The sequence below is a fragment of the Schistocerca gregaria genome, chromosome 7 (genome assembly GCF_023897955.1).
Source record: "Schistocerca gregaria isolate iqSchGreg1 chromosome 7, iqSchGreg1.2, whole genome shotgun sequence".
Lineage (NCBI taxonomy): Eukaryota > Metazoa > Arthropoda > Insecta > Orthoptera > Acrididae > Schistocerca > Schistocerca gregaria.
In genome coordinates this window covers 406,773,114-406,786,155 of record NC_064926.1, presented here as the reverse complement: position 1 = coordinate 406,786,155, position 13,042 = coordinate 406,773,114, and the positions used below count along the sequence as shown (strand labels likewise).

The 13,042-nt window shown below is 45.0% G+C and overlaps 1 protein-coding gene across 1 annotated transcript in view; it reads left to right on the top strand.

Moving 5' to 3' along the window:
• The window catches only part of LOC126281476 (myrosinase 1-like), a 54,980-nt gene extending 42,171 nt beyond the window's left edge, over positions 1-12,809 (top strand). The window contains exon 11 of the mRNA XM_049980472.1: positions 12,573-12,809. Coding sequence (XP_049836429.1) covers positions 12,573-12,699 — 127 coding nt within the window. The 3' untranslated portion in view covers positions 12,700-12,809. The remainder of the gene's footprint in view (positions 1-12,572) is intronic.
• Positions 12,810-13,042: the final 233 nt, after the last annotated feature.

Sequence of the window (13,042 nt, the reverse complement as noted above, 5' to 3'; positions counted from 1 at the left end):
GAAAAGGCGCCTTTCGCGACACTTAGTTCGATAAGACATTCTCATTTCTCTAGCCGCGACAAACGGAAACAATGGATTTAACTTCAGACTTCTGCTTCTGTTGTCTCTTCATAATGAATACGGTTAATGCAGGCGACGAATTCCTGAACTTGAGCGACGGAGAGTTTTCGTGTCGTTTTGTTTCCGCTAAATTTATTCCCTTGCTCGATCCTGCCCATTTATTACTTTCTCGAGGCAAATATTGAGCTTGTCAGTGAATAGCTGCTAATAGTCACAATGAAGTCTATCAGTGGTGTTATTAAATATGGGATTAGAAGATGGGTGCTTAATGCCCTCAACTGGCAGTGCTGTGAAGATGCTGAAGACAACGAAGACTAGTGTATTGACAGTATATTAAAATCTATAAAACAAAGTCCTGACGATTTCTTGCGACGTTTTTTTCCATTAAATTAATTGGTAGATCTTGGAATCTCGTGTTCGTGTTTGCTCTTAACCGTAGGACTTTGTGTAAAGCTAACAAAAAGTCAGTCTGTGGAATATCGTATATTGGAGTCGACTCGAAAAAATAATACAATTTCGCTGGAATTTACAGTAGTCAAGATTTATGAATCTGACAGATATTTTTAAAACATTATGCTATTATAAAAGCGTTAGCCACCAGCAACGTTACTGGTATCCCTACTGTTATGTTTATGAAGTTAGCTAACGAAATGCTAACGCAGTGCTGTAGTGGAACTACTTTGTAACTGCCTGCCCGTGGAGTATCGTTTCAGTTGTGCAAGCAGTTTCTTGTCAGAAATCTCTCAGTCCATAGTAACTCATAAAAAACCATCGAGTGAAACAGAAATACTTGTCGTTTCGCAAAGAATTCAATAGGATTTGTGATATTCCTGATACGTAAACGATAAGGAGATAACCTGAACAGCCCTCTTTGACTGTTACCAAATTATGGTGTCGTTAACGTCTAGCAAAGTTACCATACGATCAAAACGAATTGCAAAAGTATTTGGACGCGATATCTGTAAGATGCAAAAAGTGATAGCAGACTCTAAATAATGAGAAGTATGAACTCATGCACATGAGCACTAAAAGGAACCCGCTGAATTTCGGTTACACAGTAAGTCACACAAATCTAAGGGATGTAAATACATGTAAAGACTTAGAGATGACAGTTACGAAAAACTTAGTTTGAACCAATCACAATGATAATTCTGTGGGAAAAGCTAACCAAAGGGCGAGTTACATTCGCAGAACATTCCGAGCATGGTCGGTCAAGGCGTGTGAAACTTCACTCGGGGCGATAGTACAACCAGCGTGCGAGCAATATACCAATCTTGTTTCGTCTGTGGTCGTACCTCCCTGGAAGTACTTGATAAGTGTGACATTTCAGTTAGTATTAGAGAATGGCATATTTCACTGAACTCAACTCTCTCCAGTTCGACAGAACCGTGGTTCAGTGCTGGTAACTCTGTTCGCAGGAGGTTCACAGGTCCAGTGGCTGTTTGCACGAAAAGAGGCAGCCTAGCGATTTATTGTAACAAGTTTTTAAGAACGAACGGGAACGACAGAAGAGAGGGATGAAAATTCTCAGTATCAGTTATATGGTAGCATAAGCATCATTTGATGCTTCTTTACTATGAAACTATATTACAAACTATGCAGGAAGAATTTAAAGATTTAGTCGACACTGAAAGAGCCAAAATTTACAACTATCGAAAGACGGCAGTAATTATTCGTTAGCTCAAGTAGCATTTTCTGCTAAATTCTTAGGCATGCAACACGTGAAAAAAACTAGTGGTATGACCAGCAAAATTTCTGAACTCGCAAGCATATTCCAGTGTCAGCTGCAACAGTCTTCGATGGAATTGAATGGAGGATATAGAGACTTTATGTAATACTGGAAAGTACGTTGGTTAAGTCAAGGGGTATATCGAGACAAATTTTCGATATAAACCCGGATATTTGTATATTTATGAAGGAAAAATGAGTGCAGAAACGAAAATTAGAACTTCCCGGCAGTTTAAAACTGTGTGCCGGACTGAGACTCGAACTCAAGACTTCTCCATGCATAATGGAGTGCAGACGTCGCATTTAAAGTGGTATTGACTGTACACAGCCCATAGTGCGACGCTGTAAGGTGAGAAACAATTTCTTTCTGATTCGATGGGGATGTGCATAAAAAGGAAATCGCGTTATAAAAGGGACGCATTCTAACAAAGACAGTCCAGTTCCCTACGCTCACTGCCATTAAAGAAAAGGAGATGTTTAGGGAATTCCCTGTGATGTTGAAAGAATTATGAGGCTAGTGTCCTGAACGTTTTGGGGACGCTGTCAGTCTTACACTTGTTATTGAGCTGTTTTTGAGATAGTTTGTCGTTTCAGTTGAAAGCGCCCCTCTGCATGGGAAGATGTAACTGACTGACCTGCGAGGTGATTCATGTTTTAAAGATAAATCATTTTACACTAAAACTGTCCAGGACGTGTACATTTATTTCCTCAGGCAGACTTCCAGCATTTCCATAAAGAGGATGCGAAAGAATATTTGTAGCGAAGACCTTTCTTCCAATATGAAACTAAATAAATTACGATTACATGGCATCTTCGATGCGAAAATCTGTGAAATTGTCCGTATATGTCCATTCGCCGACAGTTTGTACTAGATAAAAATTATATGAAGTCAACAGTGCACAAAAGAAAAAAAATTAAATAATACTGTAAATTTGTTTGTTATCTGTGTGGCTGAAGAATTTGAAATTCCAAATGAAGTCGTATGTTGCGCGACTACACAGCCATACAAGCACTAAGCCACAGTGGCGTGGCGGTAGGTTAAATGTGCCAGGGTGTACCACCTAAGCCGGTATGTTGGCTACCCCTGATTAACATACAGTGAGCTACAATTCCAGTGAAGAAGCTGTGCACACCACTTTTTTCCATCCTCTGCTAGTGTACTCTTTTGCGGTAAGGGATCCTTACCAGGTATGATTGACGGAGTACGTGAAATAGTTAAATGAAGGACGGCTCGTTCTGTACGGATAGATAAATAGACGAGAGAGTGTCACTGATACGATACCAGCGTTGGTGTCTCACTTTTCGCTGTAGAGGGATCTTTTCAAGAAATTTCAATCACCAACATTCTCGTCTGCAAGCGAAAATACCTTGATAGCGCCCACCGGTGTAGGGAGAAATGATCATTATAATAAAATAAGAGACATCAGAGCTCGCAAGGGGAGATGTATCTGTTACCGCGCCCTGTTTGATAGCAGAACCATAGTAAAATATCTTGAAGATGGTTCGATGAACCCTCTACCAGGCACTTAATTGTGGAGAGCAGTAATGTAGATGCAGATGTAGGTGTAGATGTATATGTACACATGAGACGTAACAGCTATAACTTAACGTGTGTGTTGAAATTTCGCAAGTGATGTGAGAATAACAGCCCTCAGCTGTTCAGCGATATAAACGAGTTTGCGCACGTGCGATGACGAAAATCTTTTATTTGCAAGTATCGCGATTTCCTCAAATAACTTCAGGTGATGAGGGAGTTGTTCTTGTGAAACGGTCACATTTTGTTCCACCATTGTTCTGCTTGTTATCGAATCGTTAACGCTCATTCTTCTGTAGTGCCGGCCGGAGTGGCCAAGCGGTTCTAGGCACTACAGTCTGGAACCGATCGACCGCTACGGTCGCAGATTCCACTTCTGCCTCGGGCATGAATGTGTGTGGTGTCCTTAGGTTACTCAGGTTTAAATAGTTCTGGGTTCTAGGGGGCTGATGACCTCATCAGAAGCTAAGTCCCAAAGTGCTCAGAGCCATTTGAATCAATCTTCTGTGGTCTTTCCTATACCCTCATCAACCATTCCTAGCCTTTAATTTCGTTATCACTCCTTGAACTGTCGACAGCAGCCACCATTTCGTCTACAATTTGCCTGAAGGTACGCCATGTTGTCGGTTTGAGAGACTGAGGCCACAGAACTTTTTCTCGTATATGACTATAGTGATTACTAAGACACTTATTGTTTTGAACTCGGATGATAGGCCGTGTGCAAATAGTCATTCAGCAATAGGTAAAACTCTTCTTCGACAAATTGCCGAGATAGAAAAAAATCAAAGGATTTATTAACCACCTGCATCTCAGCTGATGTGTCTTGTCTTAGATTAAACAGGAACTGAGATAGACAGAATGATTCTTCCAAAACTACGAAAATAGCAGTACTGTCAATTAAACTACAAAATAATATAAAAATCATAAGTTACGTCTCTACACATGAGGAAAACGCAAATCTCTCTGTTTTTTTCTTCCTCTTATTCTCATTCGTGCCGCCTCCCTTAGAAGCAGGGTCAATGTACACCATTGTTTGCTGTAATGCTTCCTGCAGATTTAGGCTTCTTGATCTTTGATCTGCCGTTGTATTGTCCAGACACCGTAATGTACGTACGTCGTAATCAATGTCTCTGGCCATCGACATTGAGATGATAGTCCAAGCTGATGACTGGAGCAGTTGATGCCCGTATGATGCGTCCATGCTACTGAAGTCTTCATTCTTACATCTTTTCATTAATCGGGAAGTCCCCCCTCTCCTCCCAGCTAGTTGTCTGATGGTTGTGTTGTTGATGCGTTAGAGCAAGCAAAAACCCAATACTAGCATTTCTATGACACACAGTGACTGCTCAACATGTCTAGATGCGGGACAACACTCGCCACTATTCACTGCAATTGTATCCACTATTGTACACATTAGGTTGATAGGCATCTTCTTATCACAAAGAATAGCAGTGACGTCTCTGAATCACATCCAGATCGCATGTCATTCATGTAGCCGTCATTCTGTATTCAAGAATGTAGTTTTTGGTATGTGCCCACGTTGGTAAGCGGACAACCATTAATTTGTATATCTCCAGGAGACAGAACTTCTTTGGTCAGGAACGACTTCTTTGTCGGTATCTGTTTGATTATTTGCTCTTCGTACAATTGCTGATCTTGGAAACAAATGTATCAGCTTCCTGACGCATAGATTTCCATTCAGTAATGTCGTACGGAATAATTTTCTAGGGTAACTCATCATTTAGGAAAAAAGTATTGATTTCAGAAAAACGAGCAGTAAGAAATAATATGTTATTCTACCCACAGGTGTCATGTGGGTACGTCTCCAAGGAGATAGGTATTTTAACTGTGCCGTCACAGTACATATTTTCGCTAACGAAATTCATCAAAATAATCCCTCACAATCCGAGTTGAGCAGTGATGCACATACCTACAACGTTGAAAAAAAACAAAAAAAACATTATTACCCATGGTCAAATCTGTCAGTGTGTCAGAGAGAAGTTCAGTAAGGAGTAATAAAAATTTTTGATCATTTGCCCCACAAAATAAAACGTCTGATACGTAGCGAACTAACTGTTAAAACTAATTTAAAAGCTGTTCTCCTGGACAACTTCTTCTATTCCACTGAAGTATTTTACGTAAAAACTGGTAGCCAGAAAAAAATTAAATTATGAAATAATTATAGTAAATAAATAAATTTCATTTAAGTTTATTTGCATGAGTAGGAGTAAAATGGTAATGTGTTCATTAATGTTAGCTCTAATCACTTATACACATCCCGTAAATTGACTCGTTCCGTATAATTTCGATAAAAGAATCGTTCAAGTGATCTATTGAACTTGTAACTAACTAACTTATTATAAGTGGCAGTCAAATGAAAAAAAAACACAGCTGCAAAAATAATAAGCATCTGGTTATTATTTCAAAAGGAATTTAATCCAATGAGAGGCAAGACGGTCAGGGTCTTCATGGAAAAACTTACGAAACCGTAACTGTACCCAGTCCAAACCAAATCGACGGCTACGAATGCCTTTCTACAGCGATCAAAAAATTTGGAAATCGCATGGACAGTAATCGGAGCTGTAATGAGGATGTGTAAGGACCTCCCACCGAAATGTCGGCAACGTAGTCAAAACAACCTCAACAGCTTGTCGACGCCCGTTATGTTGCAAAAGACTGACGCCGTCCGTTGATACTAATGGACAGCAGCACTTGGTGGCGCACTTTAATTTTTGCAAAGTGTTAACGTATCGCTATGAGATAGCTGTGGCGCCGTGTTCCAGAAATAAAATGAGAAACGGTCCCGTGCAGTCAAAGAAAAAGGTCATCACAACTTTCCCGGAGATGGTGTGGCTCTCATTTCGACTACACGGCAGAAGTTTTGCAGGAGAGCCTTTACACATCCTCCATACAATCCTGATTGAATCCCATGCGATTTACATATTTTTGGAGTCCTGTGCCCCAGTAGGATAAATGAATTAACATTCATGGTAATCAAAATATCCACGGGTGTACTGCCGGTCTATAGTGTCCAACGGGCACAATATTTCGGCGATCAAACATGTCGCCATCATCAAGTGAACTGACGGACTGAGCTCCTGTGAACGTGCCGGCACGGAGATCCGTACGCTATGGCTGCTCAGGGGGAACTGGGTTCGGTCGCGGCGGCGGCCGATTTAAATACCCTCCGCCCGCGGCGCGCTCCCTCCGCCGTCCGCGCTCCGCGCCACGGTCTCGCGGTGGAACAGATTGCGACGGCGTCTGAGATGACGTAGGTGTGATGGCTCTGTCCGCCGTGGTCGTCACAACTATGCGTTTGCTCGATTTACTCTTGATTAACCCAATCGCTGGTTCCCAAGCCTTGCTAAGATTATAGCCACAGTCGCGGTTTATGAGGTCGTCATTGGTGCGAATTTCGATGGCCTCTCTAACAACGCTGTCCCTGTATCTCGACGTCTGTACCAGAATCCTCGTGCGGTCATACTCCATAGCGTGATTTTCCGACAAACAATGTTCAGCGACCGCCGACTTGCTCGGATACATTAGTCGAGTGTGCCTCTGGTGTTCACGGCATCGATCCTCGACAGTACGCATCGTCTGACCAATATACGACTTGCCACATTGACACGGAATCTGGTACACGCCAGCCTTCCTCAAACCGAGGTCATCTTTGGCGCTCCCCACCAGTGCACGAGTTTTATTCGGAGGACAAAACACAGTTCTGACACGGTGTTTCTTCAGAATGCGGGCGATTTTCCCCGAGAGTGCGCCTGTGTATGGAATAAATGCAGTGCCTACCTCCTCCCTCGTGACTTCATCCATATCAACAGGTTGTGCTGCAGTGGTTGGGCGGAGAGCACGTTGGATCTGCCACTCTGAGTACCCATTTTTTCGAAACACAGTTCTCAGATGTTCCAATTCCTGGGGTAGACTCTCTGTGTCAGAGATAGTGCGCGCCCTATGTACTAGAGTTTTAAGTACCCCCATTCCTCTGTGAAGGGTGGTGGCAGCTGTCTGCGTGCAAATACAGATCAGTGTGTGTTGTCGTTCGATACACCCCATGACCTAGGGTGCCGTCAGCCCTTCTCCTGACCAGGACGTTAAGGAAAGGTAATTTACCCTCCTTTTCAGTCTCCATAGTGAATTTGATGTTGGGGTGTATGGAGTTTAGATGTGTAAGGAAGTCAAGGAGTTTATCCATACCATGTGGCCAGATGACTAACGTGTCGTCCACGTGACGGAAAAAGCAAGTGGGTTTCCATTCGGATGACGACAGGGCTTCCTCCTCGAAGTTCTCCATGTACAAATTCGCCACCACCGGTGAGAGTGGGCTACCCATGGCGACTCCCTCCGTTTGTTCGTAGTATTCTCCATTAAAAAGAAAATACGTGGAAGTCAAGACGTGCCTGAAAAGTTCAGTGGTATTCTCGTCAAACCTCTGACCAATCAACTCTAGCGACTCTCGCAGGGGTACCTTCGTAAACAAGGAAACGACGTCAAAACTCACCATGATATCTGACTCATCCAACCTGAAGCTATCAAGGCGTTTAACAAAATCCACGGAATTACGGATGTGATGAGGGCATTTACCCACATAAGGACTTAATATTCCCGTCAGGTATTTGTCCAACAAATATGTAGGTGCCCTGATGTTGCTGACAATGGGGCGTAATGGTACCCCCTCTTTGTGAACCTTCGGGAGTCCATATAGTCTAGGCGGTACCGGACCTTGGGGTAACAATTTCTTAGCGTCAGCCTCCGGTAAATCTGCGTCCTTGAGAAGAACCCTCGTCTTGTTCTCCACCTTCTTTGTAGGGTCAACGCTGATCTTCCGGTAGGAATCGTCATTTAGCAGGCTCTGCATCTTATCAGTGTAGTCCTTACGGGAGACAACAACTGTAGCATTGCCTTTGTCAGCCGGTAAGACAACAATTTCAGAGCGTTCCCTCAGATCACGAATAGCCGCCCTCTCTTTACTGCTGATATTTGACTTCATCGGCTTGGATATTTTGATTATCAAATACGCCGGGAGAAACTCAAGAATCACAACATTCATGGTGATTACATTTGAGATAATTAACAGTTCATCTACTTTTCTACATCTTTTTCGTTTTCAGTTGACTGCTCTTTACATGTCCTCCTTGCTTCGTCCATCATGTGTGATTTTGCGTCCAAGGAAGTAGAATTCCTTCAATTACTTCACTTCTTAACCCCAAATTTTGATAATTTCTCACTAACATCATCTGAGCTATTCCTCATTATTTTCGTCTCTTTTCGCTTTGCACTCAGTATATCTGCTGTGCTCAGTTGAGCGTTCATTACATTCAGTATGTCCTGCACCACGCTTTCATTTAGGATAACGGTGTCATCAGCGAAACGTGCCATTAATATCTTTTCAGTTAATCAAAGTAATAATGCCAGTAGCTGCTATAGGCAAATGAAGTAAATTATTGGGGAAAGTTGAAAACTTCTGCCTGACGCGGATTCAAACGCGAGTTTCTCCGTTTATCGCGAACCGTTTCTTCAACCGCCTGTGCCATCCGCACACAGTTCCTGAACGATCTACGTTTCTCACTTATCCACATACTACTTACGTAGTGCACCTGCCCATTATCCTCACTACTCGTAGCGGTCGCCAATTACATTAGCAGTTCGGGCGTGTTTGTGTATGTGTGTGTGTGTGTGTGTGTGTGTGTGTGTGTGTGTGTGTATCCACATAGAAAGAAACATTGAATCCTCTCGCCCAAATTATATATAGGTGGTGTCTGCTCTTTCGCACATTTCGGAAAGAACAGTCAATGTACAATGGAGCAAGGTGACAGGTAAATTCGTGTGAGCTATAGAGAAAGTCGGGTAATATACAATATATACAAGAAACAAGAAGGTGCAGTGACAATGTAAGACCAAGAAATGCCGGGATTAAAAGTGATTGTCAGACAATGATGTAATCTATCACCCCTGCTGTTCAGTCTTTATGTGGAAGAAGCTATGACGGAAATAAGAAGAAGGTTCTGGAGTGAGATTAAAATTGATATAGAAGAACTTCGTCATACTGGTTGTCTGCTGTCAATAACACAAGCTAATATATATATATATATATATATATATATATATATATATATATATATATACTCCTGGAAATGGAAAAAAGAACACATTGACACCGGTGTGTCAGACCCACCATACTTGCTCCGGACACTGCGAGAGGGCTGTACAAGCAATGATCACACGCACGGCACAGCGGACACACCAGGAACCGCGGTGTTGGCCGTCGAATGGCGCTAGCTGCGCAGCATTTGTGCACCGCCGCCGCCAGTGTCAGCCAGTTTGCCGTGGCATACGGAGCTCCATCGCAGTCTTTAACACTGGTAGCATGCCGCGACAGCGTGGACGTGAACCGTATGTGCAGTTGACGGACTTTGAGCGAGGGCGTATAGTGGGCATGCGGGAGGCCGGGTGGACGTACCGCCGAATTGCTCAACACGTGGGGCGTGAGGTCTCCACAGTACATCGATGTTGTCGCCAGTGGTCGGCGAAAGGTGCACGTGCCCGTCGACCTGGGACCGGACCGCACCGACGCACGGATGCACGCCAAGACCGTAGGTTCCTACGCAGTGCCGTAGGGGCCGCACCGCCACTTCCCGGCAAGTTAGGGACACTGTTGCTCCTGGGGTATCGGCGAGGACCATTCGCAACCGTCTCCATGAAGCTGGGCTACGGTCCCGCACACCGTTAGGCCGTCTTCCGCTCACGCCCCAACATCGTGCAGCCCGCCTCCAGTGGTGTCGCGACAGGCGTGAATGGAGGGACGAATGGAGACGTGTCGTCTTCAGCGATGAGAGTCGCTTCTGCCTTGGTGCCAATGATGGTCGTATGCGTGTTTGGCGCCGTGCAGGTGAGCGCCACAATCAGGACTGCATACGACCGAGGCACACAGGGCCAACACCCGGCATCATGGTGTGAGGAGCGATCTCCTACACTGGCCGGACACCTCTGGTGATCGTCGAGGGAACACTGAATAGTGCACGGTACATCCAAACCGTCATCGAACCCATCGTTCTACCATTCCTAGACCGGCAAGGGAACTTGCTGTTCCAACAGGACAATGCACGTCCGCATGTATCCCGTGCCACCCAACGTGCTCTAGAAGGTGTAAGTCAACTACCCTGTCCAGCAAGATCTCCGGATCTGTCCCCCATTGAGCATGTTTGGGACTGGATGAAGCGTCGTCTCTCGCGGTCTGCACGTCCAGCACGAACGCTGGTCCAACTGAGGCGCCAGGTGGAAATGGCATGGCAAGCCGTTCCACAGGACTACATCCAGCATCTCTACGATCGTCTCCATGGGAGAATAGCAGCCTGCATTGCTGCGAAAGGTGGATATACGCTGTACTAGTGCCGACATTGTACATGCTCTGTTGCCTGTGTCTATGTGCCTATGGTTCTGTCAGTGTGATCATGTGATGTATCTGACCCCAGGAATGTGTCAATAAAGTTTCCCCTTCCTGGGACAATGAATTCACGGTGTTCTTATTTCAATTTCCAGGAGTGTATATGGCCGTCGAATGGCGCTAGCTGCGCAGCATTTGTGCACCGCCGCCGTCAGTATCAGCCAGTTGCCGTGGCATACGGAGCTCCATCGCAGTCTTTAACAATGGTAGCATGCCGCGACAGCGTGGATGTGAACCGTATGTGCAGTTGACGGACTTTGAGCGAGAGCGTATAGTGGGCGTGCGGGAGGCCGGGTGGACGTACCGCCGAATTGCTCAACACGTGGGGCGTGAGGTCTCCACAGTACATCGATGTTGTCGCCAGTGGTCGGCGGAAGGTGCACGTGCCCGTCGACCTGAGACCGGACCGCAGGGACGCACGGATGCACGCCAAGACCGTAGGATCCTACGCAGTGCCATAGGGGACCGCACCGCCACTTCCCAGCAAATTAGGGACACTGTTGCTCCTGGGGTATCGGCGAGGACCATTCGCAACCGTCTCCATGAAGCTGGGCTACGGTCCCGCACACCGTTAGGCCGACTTCCGCTCACGCCCCAACATCGTGCAGCCGGCCTCCAGTGGTGTCGCGACAGGCGTGAATGGAGGGACGAATGGAGACGTGTCTTCTTCAGCGAAGAGAGTCGCTTCTGCCTTGGTGCCAATGATGGTCGTATGCGTGTTTGGCGCCGTGCAGGTGAGCGCCACAATCAGGACTGCATACGACCGAGGCACACAGGGCCAACACCCGGCATCATGGTGTGGGGAGCGATCTCCTACACTGGCCGTACACCTCTGGTGATCGTGAGGGGACACTGAATAGTGCACGGTACGTCCAAACCGTCATCGAACCCATCGTTCTACCATTCCTAGACCGGCAAGGGAACTTGCTTGTTCCAACAGGACAATTCACGTCCGCATGTATCCCGTGCCACCCAACGTGCTCTAGAAGGTGTAAGTCAACTACCCTGGCCAGCAAGATCTCCGGATCTGTCCCCCATTGAGCATGTTTGGGACTGGATGAAGCGTCGTCTCACGCGGTCTGCACGTCCAGCACGAACGCTGGTTCAACTGAGGCGCCAGGTGGAAATGGCATGGCAAGCCGTTCCACAGGACTACATCCAGCATCTCTACGATCGTCTCCATGGGAGAATAGCAGCCTGCATTGCTGCGAAACGTGGATATACACTGTACTAGTACCGACATTGTGCATGCTCTGTTGTCTGTGTCTATGTGCCTGTGGTTCTGTCAGTGTGATCATGTGATGTATCTGACCCCAGGAATGTGTCAATAAAGTTTCCCCTTCCTGGTACAATGAATTCACGGTGTTCTTATTTCAATTTCCAGGAGTGTATATTAGCTTGTGTTATTGACAGCAGACAACCAGTATGACGAAGTTCTTCTATGATTTGTTTTTCACTTGAATGTTGTAATGATAATGACGTGACCCGTTCACCTGTAACTTCCTTCGAGTGCTGACACCAGCGGTCTAAGCTTGAAAAGATTTTCCGCTACATTTCATAGATGTGTAGTACCGGCCAGAAAAGTTGTCCCACACAGAAGTGGAGACACGGGTGCCCTACCGAACCACGCCAAGGAAGCTGGTTTACTTTCACATTCATGACAGATGTGTCTATATGTAGCAGTATTGAGTATTACCCAGGTCTTTTATTCAATAGTTGAAATGCAGTTTCAATTTGGCACTGCAATAATTTGCCGCTTCTGAAGAAATTTGAAATTCATTATTGTGTTCTTGCTTTCAGAATGAAATTCGGAATCTACCACGTGGATTTCAACAATACTGAAAGGACAAGAACACCCAAGGCTTCAGCGAGCTTCCTTGCTGGCATCTACAGGAACATGAGTGTACCAGAAGAATATTTCACATAAGTTTTTGGCTGTAAATGTGTCAAGGAAAACTTAAAAACAAACATTGTAAATATTTTCTGCAGAAATCATTAACCCATAACTATTTGTAAATAAAACTATTTAATGTCTTATGCATTAAGCCCCTTCCTTTTGACTGCTCACACGCTGCCTGATCCATACTGTTGGTGGACTCATAAATATAAATATGGCCTTCATAATGTCAGATTTGTGATGTGTTCCTTTTTGAAAAAGATATTTATATTTTTATCAAATCATTATTCTCTTGTGAAGATTCAGAAATCTGTTGTGAGTTTTGCACCACTTCTTGGCGGGAAGAGCAAAGACTTTTCAAAAACTTAAGTAT